The sequence below is a fragment of the Fusarium keratoplasticum genome, chromosome 5 (assembly GCF_025433545.1).
Source record: "Fusarium keratoplasticum isolate Fu6.1 chromosome 5, whole genome shotgun sequence".
In the NCBI taxonomy this organism is placed as follows: domain Eukaryota; kingdom Fungi; phylum Ascomycota; class Sordariomycetes; order Hypocreales; family Nectriaceae; genus Fusarium; species Fusarium keratoplasticum.
Genome location: NC_070533.1, coordinates 605,847 through 629,535, shown reverse-complemented (window position 1 = coordinate 629,535; position 23,689 = coordinate 605,847). Strand labels below are relative to the sequence as shown.

The 23,689-nt window shown below is 52.8% G+C and overlaps 7 protein-coding genes across 7 annotated transcripts; 4 read left to right on the top strand and 3 right to left on the bottom strand.

Annotated features, from left to right (window-relative positions):
• Window positions 1–169: 169 nt before the first annotated feature.
• On the top strand, window positions 170–880 carry NCS57_00686500 (uncharacterized protein; the record flags this gene model as incomplete). Its single annotated transcript, XM_053056738.1, has 2 exons — window positions 170–473; window positions 582–880. The coding sequence occupies 2 exons, from the start codon at window positions 170–172 to the stop codon at window positions 878–880; spliced, it is 603 nt and encodes a 200-aa protein (XP_052912933.1).
• Window positions 881–913: 33 nt separating this feature from the next.
• Window positions 914–1,630, top strand: NCS57_00686400 (uncharacterized protein; the record flags this gene model as incomplete). Its single annotated transcript, XM_053056737.1, has 1 exon — window positions 914–1,630. One exon carries the CDS (start codon window positions 914–916, stop codon window positions 1,628–1,630), a length of 717 nt encoding a protein of 238 aa, XP_052912932.1.
• Window positions 1,631–5,492: 3,862 nt separating this feature from the next.
• NCS57_00686300 (MFS domain-containing protein) lies at window positions 5,493–7,590 on the top strand (the record flags this gene model as incomplete). The annotated part of the gene is made up of 5 exons (XM_053056736.1): window positions 5,493–5,506; window positions 5,553–5,678; window positions 5,729–6,130; window positions 6,178–6,955; window positions 7,003–7,590. The coding sequence occupies 5 exons, from the start codon at window positions 5,493–5,495 to the stop codon at window positions 7,588–7,590; spliced, it is 1,908 nt and encodes a 635-aa protein (XP_052912931.1).
• Window positions 7,591–8,095: 505 nt separating this feature from the next.
• NCS57_00686200 (uncharacterized protein) lies at window positions 8,096–12,192 on the bottom strand (the record flags this gene model as incomplete). The annotated part of the gene is made up of 2 exons (XM_053056735.1): window positions 8,096–10,378; window positions 10,432–12,192. 2 exons carry the CDS (start codon window positions 12,190–12,192, stop codon window positions 8,096–8,098), a joined length of 4,044 nt encoding a protein of 1,347 aa, XP_052912930.1.
• A 1,913-nt stretch (window positions 12,193–14,105) lies between these two features.
• On the bottom strand, window positions 14,106–15,732 carry NCS57_00686100 (Amidohydro-rel domain-containing protein; the record flags this gene model as incomplete). The annotated part of the gene is made up of 2 exons (XM_053056734.1): window positions 14,106–15,158; window positions 15,205–15,732. 2 exons carry the CDS (start codon window positions 15,730–15,732, stop codon window positions 14,106–14,108), a joined length of 1,581 nt encoding a protein of 526 aa, XP_052912929.1.
• Window positions 15,733–17,368: 1,636 nt separating this feature from the next.
• Window positions 17,369–18,880, bottom strand: NCS57_00686000 (putative hexaprenyl pyrophosphate synthase, mitochondrial; the record flags this gene model as incomplete). Its single annotated transcript, XM_053056733.1, has 2 exons — window positions 17,369–17,530; window positions 17,654–18,880. The coding sequence occupies 2 exons, from the start codon at window positions 18,878–18,880 to the stop codon at window positions 17,369–17,371; spliced, it is 1,389 nt and encodes a 462-aa protein (XP_052912928.1).
• Window positions 18,881–19,376: 496 nt separating this feature from the next.
• Window positions 19,377–21,744, top strand: NCS57_00685900 (uncharacterized protein). The gene is made up of 4 exons (XM_053056732.1): window positions 19,377–19,778; window positions 19,825–20,337; window positions 20,815–20,931; window positions 20,985–21,744. Exons 1-4 carry the CDS (start codon window positions 19,488–19,490, stop codon window positions 21,150–21,152), a joined length of 1,089 nt encoding a protein of 362 aa, XP_052912927.1. The 5' UTR covers window positions 19,377–19,487; the 3' UTR covers window positions 21,153–21,744.
• The last annotated feature ends 1,945 nt before the right edge of the window (window positions 21,745–23,689 follow it).

The window sequence follows — 23,689 nt, the reverse complement described above, 5'->3', positions numbered from 1 at the left end:
CTTGAATTATGGTTCAACACTCGTTACTTGATCATGTTCATTCCTCTGCCTCAGTCAACTATATATTGGACAGCCTCGTCTTACTGGTCTCTCGCCTTTCCTCGTGAGCACTCATCAGCCTTCTCAGCTCTTCACCACAGCCTCTCTTTGCCTCAGACGATCCTCCTCCATGTCCAGCTCCGCCTCCGCACCTCTCCGTTGCAGGACCATCAACGACGTCAACCTCCCCGCGCCCGCGACAAAGCTCATCATCACCCAGCACCTCCAAGCTTCCCGGGACTCTCCATACTGGGCCTGGATCATCGTGGGCGCCTTTTACGACAGTGAAAACAACATCGTTTGGAGCACCGAGATCTTTGCGGGTCACCTGGACGTCGAGGTCGACTCTGACGAGGAGAGCGGCGACGGTGAGAGCGTGAGTACTTCGTCTGAGGTTGGGCTGAGTGACTCTGAGGATACGGATTCAGCATCAGGTACGTCTTGCTTCTTGCACATGGGATGTAGACCATTCACTCCCAGAATTGGTCTATATAAACCCCCAGTACCCCCCTCGAGCTCCCCTTTTTCTGATGGCCGCCCAGACATCTACTCCTCCGGCTCAGAAGACGATCTCAACATTGGCCTCCCTCATCGATACCGAGACGAAGCTCCTCCTGCCCCCGAAGTTCGCCAAGTCTACCCTTACTGGTACGAGAGTACGCCGTACGTCGAGCCCTCTGTCGATTCCTACGCCGCGACCTACGCTCCCCTCCCCGAGACCTACGCTGCTCCCCCCGAGACCTGGGACCCGACGCGTCAAGGGCCAGTACCTGGATACTGGCAAGCCTCGTTCGATCCAGAGATTCGCCGTTGGGTTCATACCTGGCAGCCCTTGTGTTGACGACCTCCTCCTCCCTCGACCTACCTCGTCACGATGTCCGGCGGCTGGAACCCCGTTTCTGGACGCGATGCGTCTGGTGCTCATCCTGCTTTTGCTCCCGTTGGTGCCCCCATGCCGACGCAGGGGCAGCCATACATCCCTCACTATGGGGGACCTGCGCCTCAATACCACGGTTACGTGACTTACACCGGTGGTATTCCCTACAGCCATCTCGCCCCGCCCACCTACCCCATGCAGCCTCCCATGGGTGGGTTTTACGCCCAGAAGACGTTCGCCTACCAGCCCAACGGGACAGGCAATGTCCCTCGACAGCCTCAACCTCACCCCGCCATCGACACGAACATGCCAGCCGCCCAGATGACCAACTCCTCCGGTGGAGTCGGTTGTGAGCCTGGCTACAACTACTTCTTCCCCGCTGAGCATGCCAAGATGCACGTCTTCAAGAGCAAGACACCTCCCTGGCAGCTCCCCGAGAACACGCAGATCCCCTTCATCGCCTCTCACGTCCCCTGCGGGACCAAGCTGGGCGACCTGCTCAAGGGATTCGGCTGCACCAACCCGGTGCCCAAGAAGAACCTCTGCTTCGAGGTCTATGCTGGTGGGAACGGGAAGTGGTACAAGGGGTTCTGCTTTGCTGGTGATGAGAAGGAGCAGCTGAAGAAGACCATCAAGGATGTTGGTTGGGGGCCGGACAGGACAGGGGAGCCGGGCGCGAAGCCCATTGTTTGTCTTTGGTTCTGCAAGGGTTGATGAGTTTGAGAGAGATACCCCTGGGATTTTTTGTTCTTCGTTGTTTAGCATTGGGAGTTTGAGGCGCTTAGAGGCGTAGTTAGGTGCATTGGTCTGTTTTTCATAGTGAGCTTTGTCGCTAATGTAAATTGATTGCTCATCTTTTGTACACGATGTTTATGAGGCCATGAAGTGAGATCTTGAAAAATGTTGCACGAAACCCGGCACAACAGGCGGTTACAATGAGGGTAACCGGGAGTCTCTTGATGGGAACCATGCATGGAAACTCAGCTCCGTGGTGTTACTGACCACTATCCAGGGTAGTTGAGCCAGGAGGTTTGGATCTGGGTTAGAGCCATTGAGAGGTGGAACGTGAGCTGCCTTAGATTCGAGTCGAACTAACTTGAAGCAGGCAGAAAGAAATGGCCCCTGAGTGTCTTCTTTCTTTGAAAACAGCTTGAGTTCTCATTGATGTGCTCAACTGCTCCTGGCGTGGATACTCTCCGACATGTGCGGCGGTGAGGTGGTTATTTCATAAGGAGTGGATATGATGTGAACTTGGCATTGGCTCTTCTTTCTTGGCATGACCTAATGAAGATAATGAGAGCATTGCAAGCCTGAACAATTATCTATGCAAGAACAGATACTTGGCAGAGCCTGTATTACCTGGTGATAGCCTAAAGATAATAAATAACTATCAAGTAGATTGTATAATCTTAGACCACGATATAATATGAAAGATATGTTGACTCTAAGTAAATCTTCAGGCATTGAGTAAATAATTCATAGACTTCACTGCCTTGGATTATTATCCATTGATATACATGCACCAGCCCCAGTGACCCTGCTAAGTATCCCCCCTGGTTTTATAACACTCACCTTCCGAAATCAAACAGAACTTGGCAGCATGAGAGCCAGCAGAAGATCAATTGCAAGGCAAGAGTAAAAAAGACAAAACGACACCAGGAGATTACTGAAGCAGGAATCCATGCTCACACTTCACTCCCTCCCTGCAGCGGTCAAGTCCGAAGTGTCACGATGGTCTCAGCTGATATCAAGCCCAATATGAAATCTCCACCAAGGGGCAGGCTAGTCAGACGAGGTTTTGCAAAATTTCACCTTGTCGCCCTTTCTCATGTTGTTTGAGAAGGATCATGTTATCACGGGATGCGCCAAGGGCTCCCCACATGGGCCAACAAGGGTGAGCCGCAGCGGAGACGAGGAACTCGGCACTTGGCCGTAGTGGCAATGATGTCATAGCCTGTTTCTTAATGACCTGATGGACTGAAGAGCGAAAAAGACCAGGTCAAACAAGGAAGGAGGAAAAGAAAAAAGTCTAGCCCAAGGAAAAGTCTCGCTTCCCCAACTTCAACTCCGCACGGAGACCCCGCAAGATGCGGAAGCGGTATGGAGAGAGATTCTAGGCAGCAGAATAAAAAGAGAAGAAGTTGGGGAGAAGAATTAATTCGGTTGCCTGGAAGTTGCAGGGGTAGGGGATGCAACGTAGTGCGGCTCTCCGGGAGGGATCTAGAACCAGGTCCATGTGCGGCTGCAGTAGCTGGACCAGTAGGACGTTAATTCTCTTGGGTTTTCAATGTCTTTAGTTCGAGGAACGGGCGAGGGATTCGGTTGACGTGCCGAGAACCGAGAGACGGTCAGGGGGACTTTGGCGATGCCCCTTGAGTAGTCATGATACTCCAATTAATGGACCAGGGGAGAGTTACTCCAACGCAGGGGTGAAGATGAAGCCATCGTGGGATTGTCTGGGAGTGACTACTACGTTGGAGGAACACCTTGATGTCCAACCTCGCTTAGAGTAAACAATCGAAGGAGGAAACTCGAATAAGCCATGTCTCACCGTTCTCCAAGTCAACCTCGAAGGATCTGACAACTCCTGCAAGTCAAACTCAATTCGAGCTGCCAAAACTGACATGGCGTCCGCCCGGGAGGCGTTTGATATTCAACCCGCCTCCAACGCCCGATTAACCTCAATGTTAACGCCCGCGCTAGCATTTATCACTGATTAAATCCCCTCATTTCCCAGGCTGAAGCATTTCTCTCATGGTAAGTGGTTGGGTAGCTAGCGTGAGACGTTCTTGGTCTGGAGACCCCGACATCTAACCCTGAGATCTGGGCCGTGATAACACGCCACCAAAGTCTCCATCGCTTAAAGAGGTTGGGTTGGAGACGGGGTGTTTGTTTCGGGGTTGAGGCAAATGTCAATTGAAGATGTTGGTGGGATCTGATCAACGGCTACGATGTTTTCATGAACGTCATTGCATCAAGATCAAAGGTTTAAACACAATTGAGTATGGCTAATGGTGTAAACTAGTCCACGTGAGATCAAAATGATATCCTCGGGCCTCACATCAATAAAGGGATCTCCATGTCATGACACCAGTGGCTGGTGAAGGATTCAAAGGCGAATACCTTCAACACACCCTCCTCCACAACAAAGGCCTCGACGAAACCATGTGAGCTTATTCAATGGGAACAACCGCATTAGGTTATCCCGCTCACAAAGATTCACCAATGACATTACCTCGCTTGCAAGATGCGAAAAATGACTCGTGGGGTCTTTTTTATTCTGCTGCCTTGCGCTTGTTTGACACGGACTCTCAGCCGCTTTCGTTACTAACGGGAATAAACGATTGTCTCCCATGTTCCTTGTTTCAGTGAAAGAGCTGGGCGCAGGGCTTTTTTCGTATACAGTCGTGATCAGCAGTCGAAGGGTGGAAAATGGCCGTTTATCTTGATGCCCAGCCGGGAAACGGATGCAGTGCTACACTACACAGGAGACGCATGCTGTCAGACTCGCCCTCAGAAATCACAGAGAAAATAGAGTCCACCCCTCGTTAATCTGATGTCAGAGGTAGAGTGGTGTCGTTAGCTGCCGTCCCACACCCCCCCTTGTCAACGGGAGCCGTCCATCCATTCAAGAGTCTCGGAATTCTGCTGCCTGGCTTCCAATGTCTCTCTTTCTCGTCTGATGGGGCCCGTTTTTGGTCTGTTCTCAGCTACGATCGTGGCGTGGGAAAAGATCTTCTCTTTACTGTGGATCGTGGCTTGCTCGTTTTTACCCAAAGTCATGTTGATCTTTTCAGTCAAGCAAGTCTTTCAATTGTGACGCAACTTGGCAGGAAAAGCGTTTTTCGCGATGGGCAAGCTTTTGCCAAGGAGATAGGAGAAAAAGATACACGATTGACTAACAATCAGTACAGCATCTCACCGCGTAACGCGGTTAAGAACAGAAGAACCACTCACACACCTCTTGGCTATCGGGCCGAACAGGGGCCCATGTGCCGAGAGGCAAGCAGGGGATGCCAAGGATCTGCGGAGGGAGACTCCACTCCTAAGCTGGGGTTTGTTTTGTTGGAGGAGGTTGTGGAGAATTGCACCTCGAACCACGACGTCGAAACTCGACTCTCAGAGTGAGTGTGTTCAGTGGAGAAGATCACATTGTGGAGTGTAACTACTCTATACGGTTATCCGTTTTTCGTATAGTATGCGGGATACTAGCGTCCCCGCGGAGACAGTTCCTTGTCCATCATGGCCATGGTACACCAACTCATGACACGCCCCCCGATGATCCCCTATCCCCGGAAGCTGCTTGAGCTTGGAAACGGCTGTGGGACGGGGGCAAGGACCTGGGGTTACTATCTCCTCCATGGAGGACAGACGGGCTTTCTCCATCTGGGGGATCGACGGGGAAAGAGGAAGAGACACAAATACCCGTCGTGTCGCTCCTCATTTCCCCAGATCATCCACTTCATCTTCTCCATTGTCTCACATAAGAAGAGTACAGACTCTCTTAAGCCTTCTTTGGGTCCAATCTTGTTCTTTTCACAGAGTTTGAAGCGCTGCTTCTTGATTGACGCCCACAATGGCTGATCACCAGTATGTTAAGCTCTTACCTGGAGAGAGCAACTGTTGACAATCCCAGACCAAAGGGCACGCAGCCCGATGTCATTACTGACGACCGGCCCATGAAAATGTCCCACGACGATGAGAAGCCTTCCGCCACCATGGCCGAGCAAGCAGCCGACCTCACCACCAACCTCGAGGCCAAGTACGCCCTCCTCAACCCTCACCACCTCTTCTCCCCTAACAGTAAACCAGAATCAAGAACCCCCTCGAGGGAATCCCCAAGGCCCAACTAATGGCCGACGTCGAAGCCTGGGCCGAGCGCAAAGGTCTCACCGACCACATCCCCGTTCTTAAAAAGGGCGCCCTCGTAGCCCAGAACCCAAACTCTATCCGCCACATTGACGGAGACCACAAGCTCACAGACCGCGAGGTCGAGGTCCTCGAGCGAGAGGTCACGCATCGCTGGGACATGCCCTGGAAACTCATCCTCACCATTGCTACGTGCTCCATCGGTGCTGCTGTGCAGGGATGGGATCAGACTGGTTCCAACGGCGCAAACATCTTTTTTCCCGAGGTTTATGGTATTGGTGGTAAGACTACAAGAGACAAGCTTCTGGTTGGTATTGTAAACGCTGGTCCTTATATCGGCTCTGCGTAAGTGTTCCTCATCAACTCGACAAACTCACCACTTACAAGAATAGTTTCATCGGCTGCTGGCTCTCCGACCCTATCAACAACCTCTGGGGCCGTCGCGGCGTCATCTTCTTCTCTGCCCACTTCTGCATCTGGCCCGTCATCGGTTCCGCCTTCTGCCACACCTGGGAACAGCAGCTAGCCTGCCGTATTCTCATGGGTATCGGCATGGGCGTCAAGGCTTCTACAGTACCCATCTACGCCGCCGAGAACGCTCCCGCTTCAGTACGAGGCGCCCTCGTCATGTCGTGGCAGATGTGGACGGCCTTTGGAATCTTCCTGGGCACAGCGTTCAACCTCGCAGTCTTCCACGTCGACAGGTCCATCAACTGGCGTCTCATGCTCGGAGCCCCCTTTATCCCTGCAGTGCCGCTTATGTGTCTGATCTACCTCTGTCCCGAGTCTCCTCGTTGGTACATGAAGAAGAACAGATACCCCGAGGCCTGGGAGTCTCTGATGAAGCTTCGACACGATCCCATCCAGGTTGCCCGTGACATTTACTACATCAGCGCCCAGCTCGAGATTGAGGATCAGCTTGTTGGACAGACCAACTACGTCAGCCGCTTCACGCAGCTCTTCACAATTCCTCGTGTCCGCCGTGCTTCGCTTGCTGCTTTCACCGTCATGATTGCCCAGCAGATGTGCGGTATCAACATTATTGCTTTCTACTCTACTACCGTCTTCAAGGAGGCCGACATGACTGAGTTCCAAGCCATGCTTGGTTCTTTCGGCTTTGGCCTTGTCAACTGGCTCTTTGCTTTCCCGGCCTTCTGGACTATCGACACTGTAAGTTGAACATCTGCCAGGAACCGTTCACAGCTAACAACTCCCAGTTCGGTCGACGAAGTCTCCTCCTCTTCACCTTCCCCCAGATGACATGGACTCTCCTCGCCGCCGGTCTCTGCACCCTCATCTCCACCGACACAGGCACCCTCCGAACCGCCCTGGTGTGCCTCTTCGTCTTCATGTTCGGCGCCTTCTACTCCCCCGGTGAGGGTCCTGTGCCCTTCACCTACTCCGCCGAGGTCTTCCCCCTGTCCCATCGCGAGACGGGCATGGGCTTCGCCGTCGCCACATGTCTCTTCTGGGCCGCCGTCCTTGGAACCTCCTTCCCCTTCATCCTCGACCGTCTCCAAACCGTGGGCGCCTTTGGATTGTACGCTGGTTTCAACGCCGTCGCCTTTGTCATGATCTTCTTCTGGGTCCCCGAGACCAAGCAGCGCACCCTCGAAGAACTCGACTGGGTCTTTGCTGTTCCCGTCCGCAAGTTTGCCAGCTACCAGCTCCGCGTCGCTCTCCCTCACTGGTTCAAGCGCTGGATCCTCTTTGACCGCACTGCCAAGAAGGAGCCACTGTACCACTTTGAGACTATCGCCAACGTTAGCAACTCTGACATTGAGACTCCTGGTGGAAAGATGTAAGATGCTGGGTGGGATGAGGATATGACTGATACCCACTCGTTAAGATTGCTTTGAAGTTTTGGATGCATTTGGCGGTGTTTTGATAGCAAGCCGGAGATGGGACTTGCATTGAGAGGAACTACATATCTTGGGCATATCTGCCCTGCATAGCTATAGTGTAAATGGCTTATTCACATGAAACCCGTACTACTGGTTCCGTGACTTTTATCTACCCTATCTATTGAAACAATTGATGCCATGTGGCCATGAGACCAGCACGCGGATCACACTACTATGGTATCGGATTATCCTCTACTGAGCATGCGAATAGAAGATTATAAAGATCATGACTATTCTAGCTGTTCTGAAAGCCATGGAAACTCGAGAAATTGTGTTAGCTGACATCGTATATATAGGGAAGCCTCCCAATGCCCTTGATTGCAACACACAACCAAACACATTCTCGAGTCAACACATCGTGATATCTATGCTCTATAAAGCCTTTTCCGTCAAATTAAAAGCAAATCTACTGCTTATCCCCCTTACTTCCCTTCCAGTGCTTCCTCATAGCCTTCAACAACCCCCACGCCAAAACCCGATAAACCACCACACAAACCGCCAAAATTCCCACATTCACAACTGGATCGACGTCAAACTTGTAAAGCTCCAGTACATCCTGCCCGGTCTCGATCGGACACCTTCCGTCAGGCAGTCTCTGCGCATCATTGCACGTAAACTCGACGCCGCGCAGGGAATACGGCGCGACGGCACGGGTGGCGTAGCGGATGGGCGAGAGGTAGTTGAACCCCTTGAATAGCTCGGGCATGTCGATGGAGAGGACGCCTGCCATACTGTTTGCGACAGACAGAAAAATGCCCATGACGTTGACGGCGAAGCCCGTGTGTCCAAAGAGAGTGTTGAACATGATACCCAGACTCTCACCGCACGAGACGATTCCAAAGCACGAAAAGACGCAGACAAAGTACATGGTCACCGTCCGAGGCAGACCAACAGCAATAGCGCCGAGGACACCAAAGACCAGACAGCTGACGATCTCAAAGGGTACCTCGAGGATGGTGTAGGACGCAAGGAACGCCTCAACGCTGTAGACTCCATCGTCATCTTCCCTGTAAAAGACGTCTCGCTCGTTGGGGTACACAGCTACGTTCTGCAGCATGCCGACAAAGTAAAAAGCACCTATCTCCTGGACGAAACCCATTCTGTTCTGGACTGAGTAGTAGTCGTTGTGGAGAGGGGCGAAGAAGAGGGCGAGAACGATGGCTAGGCCGATGACTTGCATGAGGCGGGCCATGATGAGTTCGGGTTGGCGACGGGTGTTGATTATGGCGCGGTGGAGAAGAAGAGGGAGTGAGGTTGTGATTGAGGCTCGTTTGCGGATGAGGGCTCCAAGTTCGGCGGGAGTCGAGAGGTTGGCCTTGTTGAAGGATCGTCGTGGAGTTTGTTGCTTCGGTTGCAGTATAGCTGTTGGGGGTGAGGTAGACTGACCCTGCTTCTCCGTGTCTTCAAGATTGTCTGTCTTTTCATTCCCTTCATCTCGTTCTCGAATATCAGGGAGCCGACCACTCGAAACACCATCTTCTTTCCAGTTTTGGATCAACCTCTGCACTCGCTCACGAGACTCAGCCTCCCTCTCTTCCTGCTGCAAGTCAACCGTAATCATATCCAACGCAAAGTCTGCCGGATTCGTATGCTGAGGGCAGTCATAGCCGTGGCGCGCCAGATATCCAAGCATGTCTTTTCCAGGGCCAGAGTAAACCTGCGAGCCGCCTCGCGCCAGAAGAAGCACGTTGCCAAACTCCCTGAACAGGTCGGAACGAGCTTGGTGGATCGTGAGAATGAGAGTTCGTCCTTCATTGGCGAGTCCTTGAAGCACTTCCATAATCGAGTTCGCGGTAAAGGCGTCAAGACCCGACGTCGGTTCATCGAGAAGCAAAATGCGAGGGTCAGTCAACACCTGGACAGCGATGGAGACACGACGCTTCTCTCCTCCAGAGATACCCTTGACCAGCTCACCGCCAATCAGGTTATCAGCACAGTCTTTCAATCCCATCTTGAGCAGTACTTCTTCGGCCCGACGATTCTTCTCTTCCTTGCTCATGAAAGACGGAAGACGCAGTCCGGCCGCGAAACGGAGTGTTTCACGGACCGTAAGTGACGGCAGAAGAGCATCGTCATCCTGGCAGACGTAGGAACAAACAGACCGGATGACCGAATCTGAGGGAACGGCACCGTTAAAGGTGAGTTTTCCAGTTGGACGATACTTGGTGCCCATCGAGTTTCGTAGTCGCAGAGCCATGGCGTTGAGGAGGGATGTCTTGCCGCTTCCTGACGGTCCCATGATTACATTCAAAACCCCAGCATCAAACGTGGCATTGACAGGGTTGAGGATTATCTTGGTGGGCAGCTTCTTGCCAAGCGGGCTCCTCTTGTCAATCTTCAAGGCAAACTTGTCAAGTCCCAGGTCGATAGCGCGAACATCGGCGATAGACCTCGCCGTCATCTTCTCCTTTCCGGCAGACAAGTCGGTATCCGAGACACGAGGACGAGCAATCGTCATTTCGACCTTGAAGAAGTGTAGTCCGATTGTTGAGAGTACTAGGAAGAAGACGACGAAAGCCACCATGACGATGATGGGGCGAGCAACCCAGTTGCTGGGAAAGCCGAGTGACTCCATCACGTATTTGCCGGTGTACTGTTTACACCTTGGGTCGGATTCTCCACCAGGATAGGGGCAGTCGTAAAAGTTGCCTTCGAATTCGTTCCCAGCGTATGCTCCAAAAGCATAGAACTAGTCTTGTTAGCATAAAGACGCCAGCAGCGCAGGAGAAGCCAAGGGCATACCGTGTAAGTAATCCACTTCAACCATCGCACATATACCGGAATGCTGTTGGCTTGAATAAACATGCCACAAGCCATACTCTGCAACGTAAACACCATGTTCGCAATCAAACTCGCTCCAGGAAAGTGTCTAACTGCTGCCACACAGGTCATGGCACAGGTCACAGCGATGTACTGCGTTAGAAGACTAATAGCGAAGAAGATGAAGAACTTTTCCACATCGCGGTCGAAACCTGCCATGAAGTAGAGAATCACGGAGAAGAAAAACGGCACGGGGACATCTTCTGTCGGCATTCGGGCCAATCTTCGAGAGAGGATGTAGGGCAGAGCGTCAACACAGTCTTCTGACGATTCGCGGTCAAAGGTCGGAATGTCGATCGTCATGCGGTACACCTCAAAGATGAGAATGAGATAGCCCTGGAGACCGGCAGCAGTGTACAGTCCACCTTGTCGAGATCGGATGCCGGGTTGATCACGGCCGAGGTCGTAAAAGAGATAGCCCGTCACGAGACCCATGAAGATGGACTCCATGATGGAAGCCATCATTCCCAACGGGTCGCGATATGTAACCTTGAGGGTACGATCCGTAAGAACAGTTAGCTGTCTCACGAACCCGGCATGTTTCTCTGCTCGCTTGTTTCGTTTCCGGTGTCGAACATCGATGGACGTGTCAAGCGGTGTGAATTGCTTTGCGCTTTCTTGGTTCCATGCGGTCTTCAACTGCTCAACTCTGGCAGTTGTCTCTTGTTCCAACTCGGGAGTGCGATTATCGACAGCGGCAATGTCGATGATGAACTCGGCCGGGTTCACAAATGGCGGAAGCTGATAGCCGAGATCTCCAAACCAAGGGACAGAGTCCTTGACAGGTCCTGAGTAAACAGGGCTGCCCTTGGTTAGGACGATCAAGTTGTCAAAGAGATCCCAGATCTCGGACCGAGGTTGGTGGATGGTCGTGATGATGGTTCGGCCCTTTTGGGCAAGCCTCTTCAACGTTCGGACGAGTTGATAAGCGCTTGTAGCGTCGAGGCCAGTGGTCGGTTCGTCGAGGAAGAGGACGGACGGGTTGGCCAGTAGTTGAACACCGATGCTGGTTCGTCGCTTCTCGCCGCCGGAACAGCCGTGATGCTGGGAGTTTCCAATGCGAGTATTGGCACACTCCTTCAGGCCAAGCTCGAGAATGACTTCCTCCACAACTCTGTTTCGATCTTCGGCAGTGGTCGACGGGGGAAGTCTCAAATCGGCCGAATACTTCAACGTCTCCCTAACAGTGAGGGTCGGTAACAAGATATCCTGCTGCATAACATAGGCATGGCGCACACTATGTACCCCAACCTGATCGTTGAAGGTAGCGACTCCGTCTTGGCTGAGCCTGGGACTCATAACTCGTTCGGCAACAGTGTTGAGAAGGGTCGTCTTTCCTGAACCACTCCCTCCAATGATAGCAGTCAATGTCCCTGGCTGGATATCTGCATTCACCGAGTGAAGCAGCGACTTCATCTTGGGGCTGGTGTTGAACTTGTTCGCAAACAGCTGCGGGTACGTCGCCGGCTCGACCCATGATGGTGCCGTATCAACCGACACAGCGAGGTCGCGGAGCTGAACTCGAACGGCCTGTACATCGTCGAGAGAAATGTTTCCCGCGCCGGAAAGAGAGAAACGTCGACTGTCGCACTGCTGATTGCTAGGTTCTATCGATGTGTCCAACGAGCTCGCCCTGTCCATCTTTTCGATGTCGACGGCGTTGGACGGGTCATGATGAGGCATCTTGGTCAACAACGGTATTATCTGTTGGTCCAAGCTCGGGACATTATGGCAGCTCGAGTGAAAGCAAAATAGAACTCGTAGATTGAAAGCTTTGGTTATTCGAGGGACTGTAGTGTTGGTTGTAAATCAGTCTATGACGCCGCAGCACATGATCAGTGCAGAAGAGGAAGAGTTGGGATGGATGCCAAGTCTAGATTTCACATGGACGAGGCAAACATTTCATATAAATCGATCCATGGCACTTTTTAGACCATGAACAAGAATATGTAAACGAGGTCCATGGCAAATACCCGCTGCTGGGATCTTATTTGCCGTAAAGAGCTCCATCCTTTCTAGGCGAGGTGTCGAAAAGTGAGGTGACGGCCGCTAAAAGTTACAGTGGAGATCTAGCCGCCGAACCGAGGGCGGGGGAGGGAACATTCATTGTCGGCCGCCAAGAAAAGATCCAGAAGCATCGGGGGGCACCGCTGTCAAAGGGCCGAGATTGGGGGGCGTCTGCGATTGGTGGTCTTTTGCAGTTGGTGGTGGTGGGAAGCTCTGGCTGACGCGGATGAGGAGAGGGAGATGAGCTCGGAATGGGGCTTTCCCGAGGGGAAGCTTGGACGGTCTAGGGACAAAGAGGGAGGTGTCAAAGAGGATGGATGCATGATGGAGGTGGTTGGTGACGGTAACGTAGTAGTTTTTACCTATTTAATATTTTGATATGACCGTGATGCCCTCTTCCTTGAGATCCATGACGTTGTTCGGGCTAAAGAAGCGTCCGTTGAAGATGTTGATAGCTACTCTCTAGGGCCATGAAGCACCCTTCCTCAGGGTCCTGCAGGGCAAAATGGCACGATACTCTGTCGGGTTCAGATGAGCTCCCACGTCCAACAAGCACCAAAAATCCCCTCGCTAATCAAGCCCAGCCGTCGATCCCCTTGCAACATTCTTTCTCTTCACCCCCATTAAAGTTTCTCGTTCCACGTCGGCTGCGAAACGAAGCATGCGCCATGTAACGGCTTACAGCTCGCTTAGACACGCGATCATGCAAGTTCGGCCGACAATCACTGTGAATCTCCGGATATATTGGAGTACCCGTAGCCCACGCGGACGATGGACGCCCGGTTTTGCTCGATTCGGCACTTGAGGGTCGTAAGCGAGGTCTGGGCTCTCGAGTTTCATTTGCGACGCCAAGGATGGCTTCGTATACCGCACATTATTCGCGACTTGAACCATTTCTAGAATGGCGGTGGCTTTGAGATCTCGGGTGCAGCATGTAGGAGGGATCAGATCTGATGTGACTGTTTGAGGTATTTGCTCCGCAACATGTTTGACTGCCTGTGAGGTATCTTGCCAAGTGTGTTGAATATGCATAAAACCTTGGCGGAGTGTTAAAACTTACCAGAATGGCTGCTTATTATGATCAACACCTTGAACTTGAGTACAGTGCATTTAGTCGCATCTTGAACACGATACTTGCACCCATGTGAAGCCATCACCAGAATACTGCTCGGCTGGCTAAACAAACATCCTTCCGCACCGCAAGCTAAATTAATGCCCGTCACCAGAGATGATCCATGAATAACGAAATGTATGTCTTGAATAATTACTCCGTCTACAATTCTATAACGACGTATATTCAACTGCCGACGACATCTTACAAACCCCACAATTTCTCCTACCTCGATCGTCACTTTCTTCACCACGTGAACACTGAACTTGACTCGTACAACTCCAGCATCACCTCGAAATGACGACATCATCTCATCAATCTTGTTCTTCATTAAAACGTCTATGAACCTGCTGAAAAGATCATAACCAACCTGTTTCTATCCGTTTCGTTTGTTGTTTGGCCCTTACTCCGGTACGCCGTCTTGTGCATATTCATTAGTTTTGCCTCCATCCATCGCATTCGCGATCCATCATGGATATCAAACCGTCCGCTTCTCCGTGATCGACTCGCCCGATGGCTTTCCGGCGATGAAACCATTGTTTCCAGCGCCCAGCTCAAATACCTTCTTTCCGCGCAGCCACGTCTCCTTGACGCGCCCGGTAAACTCGTGGCCCTCCCACGGCGAGCAACGGTTCTTCCACCGCATGTCGCCCTGCGTAAACGTCCATTCGTCCGCGTCGTCAAACACGCAAATATCGGCATCCATACCGGCCTTCAAAGCACCCTTGCGGTGTGAGAGACCAACCTGCGCAGCCGTTGCCTGGCAGCAGAGACGCACGATGTCGGTGATGCTGGGAGTTTGGGAGAACTCGGCGCGCTTCTTGGCTGCCGTGTGAAGGATCGGAAGTCCGAGTCCTACAGAGGAGATGCCTCCCCATGCAGCAAAGAAGTCACCGCGGCTCTGTTCCTTGACCTCGTCCTCCTGTTCTATGACAACACCCGAATCCTTGTGTGGCATAGCAGGTCGCTCGCTGTCGAGGTGCTGGGGGAGCAGCTTCAACTGAGGCGTGCAAGGTGAGTGATCCGACACGACGGTTCTGATGCACGAATCCTCTGCTACAAGCTCCTCCCAGAGACCATCACGGTTCTTGCCCTCCCGGATTGGTGGGCAACACTTGTGTCGAGTGTCACCCTTCTCGATCTCCTCTGCCGTGAGACCAAGGTAATGGAAGCATGTCTCAGCAGTAATGTTGATTCCAGATGCGCGAGCCGCCTTGAGAAGAGGGATACACTGCGTCGCCGAGAGATGGACAATGTGGAGATGAAGCGAAGGGGCGATATGTGCCTGACTCAGGATCTCCTCGATGGCATACGTCTCAAACGCAGGAGGCCGAGACTCGAGGAAGGTCTTGTATGCGTTGAGTTCTCCAGTTGGCGCCAGAGGTGCTTCCGAGGACTGAACCGCGTCGCCGACGGATTCGGCGATGGGAGGGATCATCTCGGCGTGGAACATGAGCGTCGTTGGCGTGTCCTTGAGTGTCTCCATGGCGAGGGCGACATCCTTAGCGGAGATGGCCGGAAACTCGTCAACCTATGCGAGTCAGTTGTTGTCGTCTCAAATTTTCGGCCGTACTTACACCTGACTCGATCAAGAAACCCTTGAAACCTCGAACACCAGCATCCACCAGAGGCCTCAGTTCATCCGCATTACCAGGGATAACACCACCGTAGAAGCCAACATCGACCCAGCACTGGCCTCGGCTGGCCCTGAGCTTCTCCTCGAAACCACTGAGCGTCGTCGTTGGGGGAATCGCATTCAATGGCATGTCAATGACAGTGGTGACACCGCCACTGGCAGCTGCGCGAGTGCCAGTCCAGAAGCCCTCCCACTCGGTACGGCCAGGCTCGTTCAAGTGAACATGAGCGTCGACGAGACCGGGCAAGAGGAGCTTGGGACTGTGGTCGACATACTCGGTGCCGGCTGGGAAGCTGGAGGAGGGGAGGATCTCGGGGATGACTGAGATGATCTTGCCAGTCACAGGGCTGACGACAACAGTAGCAGGTGTGACAACGAGAGAGTCATCAGGGAGAGTGACGACGACCCGAGAAGAGACGAGGACAGAGACAGGTCCCTCGATGGATTGAAGAGAGTTGGCGGCCGTCATGATGAGTGAATGAGAGTCGAATCAAAGCCAAGAATGGGGGATAAGATAAAGAAGGAAGAAAGAAAGAAAGAAGAAGAGAAAAAACACAGTCAGGGAAAGTCAGAAACCCCCTGTCACTTCAACAATCCGGGGAAAACAGGCAAGGTAGCAGTTCTACCTCCCGAGTGTGGAATCGATTCGTCGGGACTTTTCCTTATCTCTGTCCCTCCGAACAGGAAACTTGGGGCCGGCGGGATGGTGGGGTGGATAAGATAACAACGGCGGCGGTGATATCCAGGAACAACGACTGGTTCTTTCTTGAGAGTTTTCTCTTATCAGAGACCCCAACAAGATCGGATCAAGAAGTACCGAGGCAAAAGATGTAAGGCAGAGCAAGGCAGAGCAAGGCAGAGCAACGAGTGTTGACGCCTCCAGGAAAAAGCCACCCCCAGAATCCGGCGATGGCTTCCCCTTCTTATCTTGCGCCGCAAGGACCCCTCCATCGGTATTTTGCGGGGTTTGAACAAGGGAACAAACATAAAAGAGGCCCTAGCGTTTCTATTATTCGATCAAAATGTCCTTCTCCCAATCACTCTCCCCTGTTACGTTCTGAATGGCTCTGAATGGCCTCGTCCAGCAGACACCGAATTCCCGGAATGCCTTTTGCTTATCAGCCATAGCCGGACCGGCCCACTTACAAAAAAGCTTGGAGAAAAAAAAAACCAGGGTCCATCCATCGGACTCGGCCGGGTACCGTTGATAACCGACCAATCAGGGACTCTCGCCGCCGCCGGCGTGGGTGATTCAATCGAGTAACCATCGAGTAATGAGATGGTCGTCTACGAACCGGATGCTTGACAGGAATGAGTGCTCGGACGAGGCATGGCTTTTGCTACGGCGCTATTGAGGCTATTCGGGGTCTACGGAGCGGTCAGGGCTTGGTCGAGGCCGGGAATGAGGTTGTCTGATCAGATCAGGTATTGCATGAGGATGGCTCACGCAGTCAGCAGGGCATCATTCAAAGACCCGTCTAGCTCATCACTTGCTTTGAAAAGAGGTTTCTATCGAGTAATACGCTCGGATCGCCGTGTTCCGTTTCGTTCTAGTCTCTCTTCAACTAACAAAGTCACTCCGCGGAGTTGCGCGTTCTCTATCCCTCATGACCACCACCTCGGAAACATCACTTTGAAACACCTCAGAATTACTCGATCGAAACCCAAGAGTTGAACACGTCTTTTGTTTTTTTCTCGTACAGAGCAGGATCTAACCACATCCATCATCATCAAGCCCCTCCTCTTCCAACCCCGCAACCCGAGCGAACCTTTTCAACTCCTCGGTATAAGATAAGTGGTCAGTTATATGCGGTTTTATATCGGCAAGTCGTACAAGTACAGGTACAGTTCAGTTCATGCATGCATCACTCGCGTCCTTCGTCTTTCTCTTTGACTTGTAGAATCGTCTTGGTCAAGAGACACCAAAGGACAAGACAAGACAAGCAAAAAAAGGACAAACCATACACCGTTGCTCATCCCAGCCCACCAGTTAACAACCCGTCTCATCTCTCTTTTTTGCCGTGTCTCGTCGCAGAAAATAAATAGTGATGTCGTTATTTGTACACGGCGGATGACTCTCCATCCGCCTCTTCCTCGTGGCCTCCTCACTTCTGGCGCTTCAGTGACTTGTGTGCCATCTCGATCAAGCCGTCCTTGGCCTCGCTCTCGGGGAAATCCGCAATCGACGCGATCGCCTTGTCCACGTACTCTTGCGCGAGAGCCCGCGTCTGCTCGATACCGTCGCTCTGGAGCACCAGCTCACGTGCCTAGACACACCCACCGGTTAGCATCGTCTCTCCAATAGCACCCTCGTGAAGGGGGATGTGCAGAAGCGCAAAGCAACGTGATTCGTCAAACAGGACAATCAATGGAAATGCAACCAAGCTTACCCTCTCTACATCACCCTCCTTCTCAAACTTGCGGCCAACGAGAGCTCCGAGCTCCGGCATCTGCTTCCACGCAAACAGCAGCGGCGCTGTCGCCAAGCCCAGCTCCAGATCCGCCCCCGCAGGCTTTCCCAGGTCCGTCCCGCTCTGCGTGTAGTCCAAAAGGTCGTCCACCAGCTGGAACGCCAGTCCCAAGTTGCGTCCGTACGAATAAGCCGCGTCCACCGTCACGGCGTCCGAGTTGCCCAGCAGAGCCGCCGCCCGACATGACTTGGAGATGAGAGAGGCCGTCTTGAGGTATGTCTTTTGGAGGTAGTAGCTGACTGTTTCCTCGGACCACTTGGGGTTCCGCTCGTCACGCTCCGTGTTCTTGAGCTGCATGAACTCGCCCTCGACGAGGTTGGCGATGACGGTAGCCAACAGCTCGACGACCTCGGGGTTACGTAGACGAGCGAGTGCAACAGATGCCCGGCCGAGCAAAAAGTCACCAGCCAAAACAGCCATCTTGTTGCCAAACTCCAAGTTAGCCGACGGCGAACCTCGTCTCGAGATGGAATGGTCGATAACGTCGTCGTGAAGCAGCGAGGCCGTGTGGATCAGCTCCGTGATCTCTGCCAACCGCCGCTGGCTAGGAAGAATATCTGAATTGGCCTCGGCAACCTCTGGCTCGACGGCCGAGATCGGCTGGGCTGAAGGGTTTACATCGGCGAGGATCTGGACGGGAGATATCGAGGTGTCAATGCCTCGGCTAGTGGGCGTGGGAGCCGTGGGAGGTGCCTTGGGGCAGAGGTAGGTGGCCCTGCTCATGAGAAGGACGATCAAGGGCCTGACGTGCTTGCCCTCGGCCTGGGTATAGTACTTTGCTGCGCGGTCGAGTGAGGGGTGACCAGAGCCCAGAAGCTTGCGGATATTGCCCGTGAGAAACTTCATCTCCTTGGCCACGGTCCGGAGGGGGTCGACATGCATCCTATCCTTTGCGGCCTTCTTGACGACATTGCCCACGACATTGGAGGCGACCTGGACGGCGGCAGCCCAGGCAGAGTCTCTTCGGGGACTGGTGTGAAGGGCGGCTCTGTGTATCCTCGTGGGACCTCGACCGACGGTCAATTGTCTGCACAGCACGCAAGCGGGCGCCCTGGCGAGGGGAGAGGCAGTCAAGCCCGTCCTCGTCATCATTGATTGTCTAGCCAAGGCATCGCGCACCACCGAGGCCCCCGGACGGAGCTGCATCGCGGCCGTGTGCGCAAAATCGGGTAGTTATTAATATCGGAAGATGTGGAGGGGAAACGGTGAAGCTTCGAATTGTGTATCACCGCATTCGACAAAGAAGCAATTCGTTTCCACAAGTAGTCGTCGGTCGAGTCGCTCGGCAATCGAGGAACCGCGAGGGATATTTTTTTCTCTCGTCGGTTGGTGGTTTTTTTGGACTTGGTTATTTCTGTTCGACCCGGCGGGACCTGACCTCTAAACTTTTTCCAATCGAGCGAGCGAGCGAGAGCCCGCCCACCTCAGCTTCTGCTCTCTGGTTGTGGCTGCTAAGCCCGGGGTGTTCGCGGATCCGTCCGGCGAAGCACCCGACGGAGACTGACTGAATGAGGGTGTATGATTGGCCAGATCTCGACCTCGCGACGGGGCCGTTGAGCTAGGGCGTCAGCAGATAAATACGCTGACGCACGGGGGTTTTTAGTGATGGAGGTGCTGGAGTTGGAGGGATGCCTGTTAGACACATGTTCGCTGCGACGTAGGCATCAACTTGACAACTTCCATTCCAACGGCTCGCGCTCTCATTCAGGCAGAAATACTCATTCTATCCTGTGCGCTTGTCCAAGAAAGAAGTATGGTGTTACTTACGATAACGCCCTCCATCGTGGAGGCCTTGGCGATCAAAGAATCCTCGAAATCGGAAGCTGTCGAAGCTCGTCATGACGACAACGAAACCGATGCTCCCTCGCAGAAACCCGATGAGCCATCATTAGACGAGCCTGAAGTTGGAAAGCCCATATCCCATGGGCAGATTGTCGATCTCTGGAAGAACCTCAAAACGCAAGGCAACTCGTCCTACACCCTCGAGCAGCTCCTCCGCGGCGCATCCATCTACATTCCTCCTCCGCCTCCCAAGCCAGAACCCGTGAGTTTGACTTGCTTCCCACAAGCGCATATACTAACAGGTCTAGTCCCCTGAATACAAAGCCCTCATGGCCCGTCTCCGCCGCGAAGAAGAGGCCCGCGCCTACGAACGAATGATCAACCCCGTCCCGCACCTCGAAACCTTCCACAACCGCTTCCCCCACGCCGCCTCCGCATTTGCCGAAGTCAACAAACCCACTTCTGCCAGAGACACCGGCGACGACGATGATGCCGCGATGAACGAGGTGCACCGGCAGGTGACGCTCATAATCAACTTCCTCATCAGCATAGCAGGTGTGGCGGCCACGCTGTGGATCGCGGCTCGGTGGTGGAGTCTACCGTCGAGGCTGTTTCTCACGTTGGGGGGGAGTATACTTGTTGCTATAGCAGAGGTTGCGGTGTACTCGGGATATCAGTGGAGGATGGAGGAGGGGAAGAAGAAGGATCGCAAGGTGAGGGAGGTCAAAGAGGTTGTGGAGAGTTGGGTTGTGGGTAAAGATGATGCACAAGACGAGAAGACGGTGTTGATTAAGGAGAAGGGAGCAGATGAGAATGATGCGGTTAGGAAAAGAAGACCGGAACAAAAGGTCGATATATGACGGGGGATTCAACACATTTTAGCAAGTCAAGCATCCGTATTTCGAGCAGTTGAAACTGTCTCCATTGTGATGTACACTGAGAGTGATCGCTGGGTATGTACCTAGTAAGCCATTATGCTGAAGACCTTGCAATTAATCCAATTGGCATTTATTTACTCATGACGAGCCTGCATCATAACATCTATACATGGACAAATCATGTATTTCGAGTTCCACAGACCGGGGTGATATCATGGCTCGACAAGGTGGGATCGCACCATGTGATTACGCGACGGACGCGACTCGACGCGTCGAGTGGTGGGGCCTTTTAACATCCGCATCAATGCCCAAGGTCAACAACCTTTCTAAAATTTGTACGCGGGGAGGATCAGTTGGGTCATTTTCGCTTCAAACACTCGTTTTCTGCTTTTAATTGTATACCTCGACTATTTCGCGCAGGAGTCGTCTTTGCCTTCTTTCACCGAAACACTCACAAGTCTTGCGCGACGCAAGGTTCACGACCCCATTTCATTGGACGAAGCATGGCAGCTCGTCAACAAACAAGACTGTCACAATGTATGCCGATTCTCTATTTCCCCATGGACGACTTCGAATCTGACACTCTTCAGGACCAACATCTCAGCGCCTTCTGCACTGCGAATGCGCGCCAAGCCACTCCGAACATACGGGAAACGGAGTACGACCCGAGAGAACTCGCCCAGGGAACCCAGTCCGAAGAAGCGACGTCTTTCAGCAGAGGAGACATCTTTGAAGAAACAGTACACCAAGAACGATGACACAGAATCACCATCGCTCCCCAAGATTACACCAACAGGGAGTAAGGACTCGACGGAACCCACGGCAGGCGACAGCAAATCCCCCAAGGATGTCGTTAAGAAGGGTTCGATATTGAACTTCTTTAAACCTGTTTCTTCGTCGTCATCCACGGTCGCCCCCAGTCCAAAGAGCGACGAGCCACAGCCTGAATCAACACCACCGTCATCACCTCCACAACCACCACGGATAGAAACAAGGAGAAAACCACGAATACTGCGGTTCGGGGGCTCATCATTACCCATACTCAACAACGAAGAGACAGAAAGCGATGCTCAAGACGACGAGGAAGCCGGGGAGAATCGAGAAGATGGCAAGGGACCTGCGAGATTACCATTGAAGGAGCAACACACAACAAACACAACCACAAAATCGAAGAAGCCGAAACCACAGACCGTCCAAACAACCCTCAACATATCCTCTCAAGCACCCTTCTCCGAGTGCAAGGTCTGCAACACGGTGTGGAACCCCCTCTACCCAGACGACGTCAAATACCACACAAAGCAACACGCGGCGGTTTTACGGGCAAGGAAGAAGGAGAGCGAAGCATTATAGACTGATACGATACCCAAACCTAACGACTAATGAACTATCCACGTTCCCGCGTTCTTCTCTCGGCTGCCTGCCTCTATCTCCTCGTTACTCGCAACCATGGTGAATTGTTCCGGCAGATACAGACTTTTGCCGTCCCATTCCCGCCACTCGAGCCCACCCCCGAGCATCCACCTGTCAAAATATTTTTTCTCCCGCTGCCACTTCTCAGCCTGCGCTTGCTCAGTCGGCTTCTCGCGTAGCTTTAGGATAGTCAATGACGGATCTTCAAAGCGTAATCCCTCAGTTCTCAACCTCGCGTCTAAGCTTTGGTAAAAGTCTTGACTGTGCTCAGCTAAGCCCCTTCTTTTGAACTCTCTGACGGCGGTATAAAACCGTGCTGACGGCGTGTTATGATATCTGGAGCTGATGACACGATAGCTCAGAGGACGGTATACCAACGTGACGTCGGGGATTGAATGTTGACCCTGATCCGGATCCGAGCCCGGGGTTTTGACCCTCTTGAACGGTTCGGGAAATCGACCGACCTGTACGGCCAGGGTATCGAGGATGGGCATCCCCGCAAGCAACTCTTGGACCCAAGGTATATGGGCGGCGGGGGCATTCTGTGGCAGGCCCGCGGGTATCGAGACGACCACATGCCTGACCCATTTCAGGGTCTCCCTGAAGATATCAGCGTTGACAGGACCCCACGGAATGCCCTTTATCAACTCATACACTCCGAGTGCATAATCCACAGGACGGTAGCTGTGAAATTTTCGAGCAGGTGCAGCAGAGTGCGCCCAGAGGATATCCTTCTGCAAGTTACACTGCAAGTAGAACTGCTGCGGTCTACAACATGCCTTCTCTCAAGCTTCATAGCTGTGCGCAAGGCGCCAACAATTCCCAAGAACCCAGGTGTTCTTCTCGAGCCGTACGAGATCGGGATAGCGCTTCAGAACTACAGCTCTAGACTCGTGGGCAGAGTGCCCCGAGGCCCTGGATCGTGAGTTGAGATTCGACTGGGTGAACGGGGAGGGCGTGATCTGGCCAGGCCGGGACGAAGCTACCTCCGACGACAGTCTGCTCGACGAGTGGGCTTCGAGGGTGGTGGGACATGGCGATTCCGAGGGACACGCCAAGGATGAGGTATAGGTCTTCGTCGACTGAGTTTAGGCAGAGGTTCCAAATCTCCAGCCGGAGCTCGAAGGGAAGTTGGTCGAACGACATGGCGCACGGGCTGTGTAATGAGATTTGGTGGTTGAAGTTGAAGTTGAGAGTGATGCTTTGATGATTCTCATTCTTGTGTTAGGTACAGGGGGTCTCTTTATATCCATGACTTCACTAGGTTTCTGATTCACTTTGTTGGGACTTTCTTTGATCTGTCGAGAGGAACTGGCCGTTGTTCGATGGCTAAAGCTACCCACGCAGCATAAGGCGAGATGTTTTACCTCAGAGTAGCTTGGAAGGGATCATAAGAATAAGGAAAAGAAATCCAAAGCATTGTCTTTAATTGGGACACCTTTTTCTTATTATTTGACTATACTTGATAGTTGTCAGACAAGTATTTCTGCCGTTCTGCTGTCTCTTCTCACAGTCGTGTGAATGTACCTAGGTAACCCGAGAGTCAATCGAGAGTGTTGGCCGAAAGGGCCGAAACCTAAAGAGAAATGACCAAGTTCCATTAACTGGGTTGATGGTCTCTCGCCCCATGATGAGGTTATACATCAGCCCCTGCTGCGGGTAGGGCTGAGCACCCGTTCAAAGAAGAACTAATAAGGTCTAGTCTGAACCAACACCCAACATGACGCATACCGTGGGTCTTTAAGGGCAATTCGACATTTGACAGGCGGTCAAAGCCTCGCTTAACATGTTCAGATAATGAAATAGGGTAGCATCGCGTGATCCTTCTGATTCGCAGTGTGCTCAGTGTACGCGGTTTGCGGCTGTGCTGGTTGCGATGATTGCC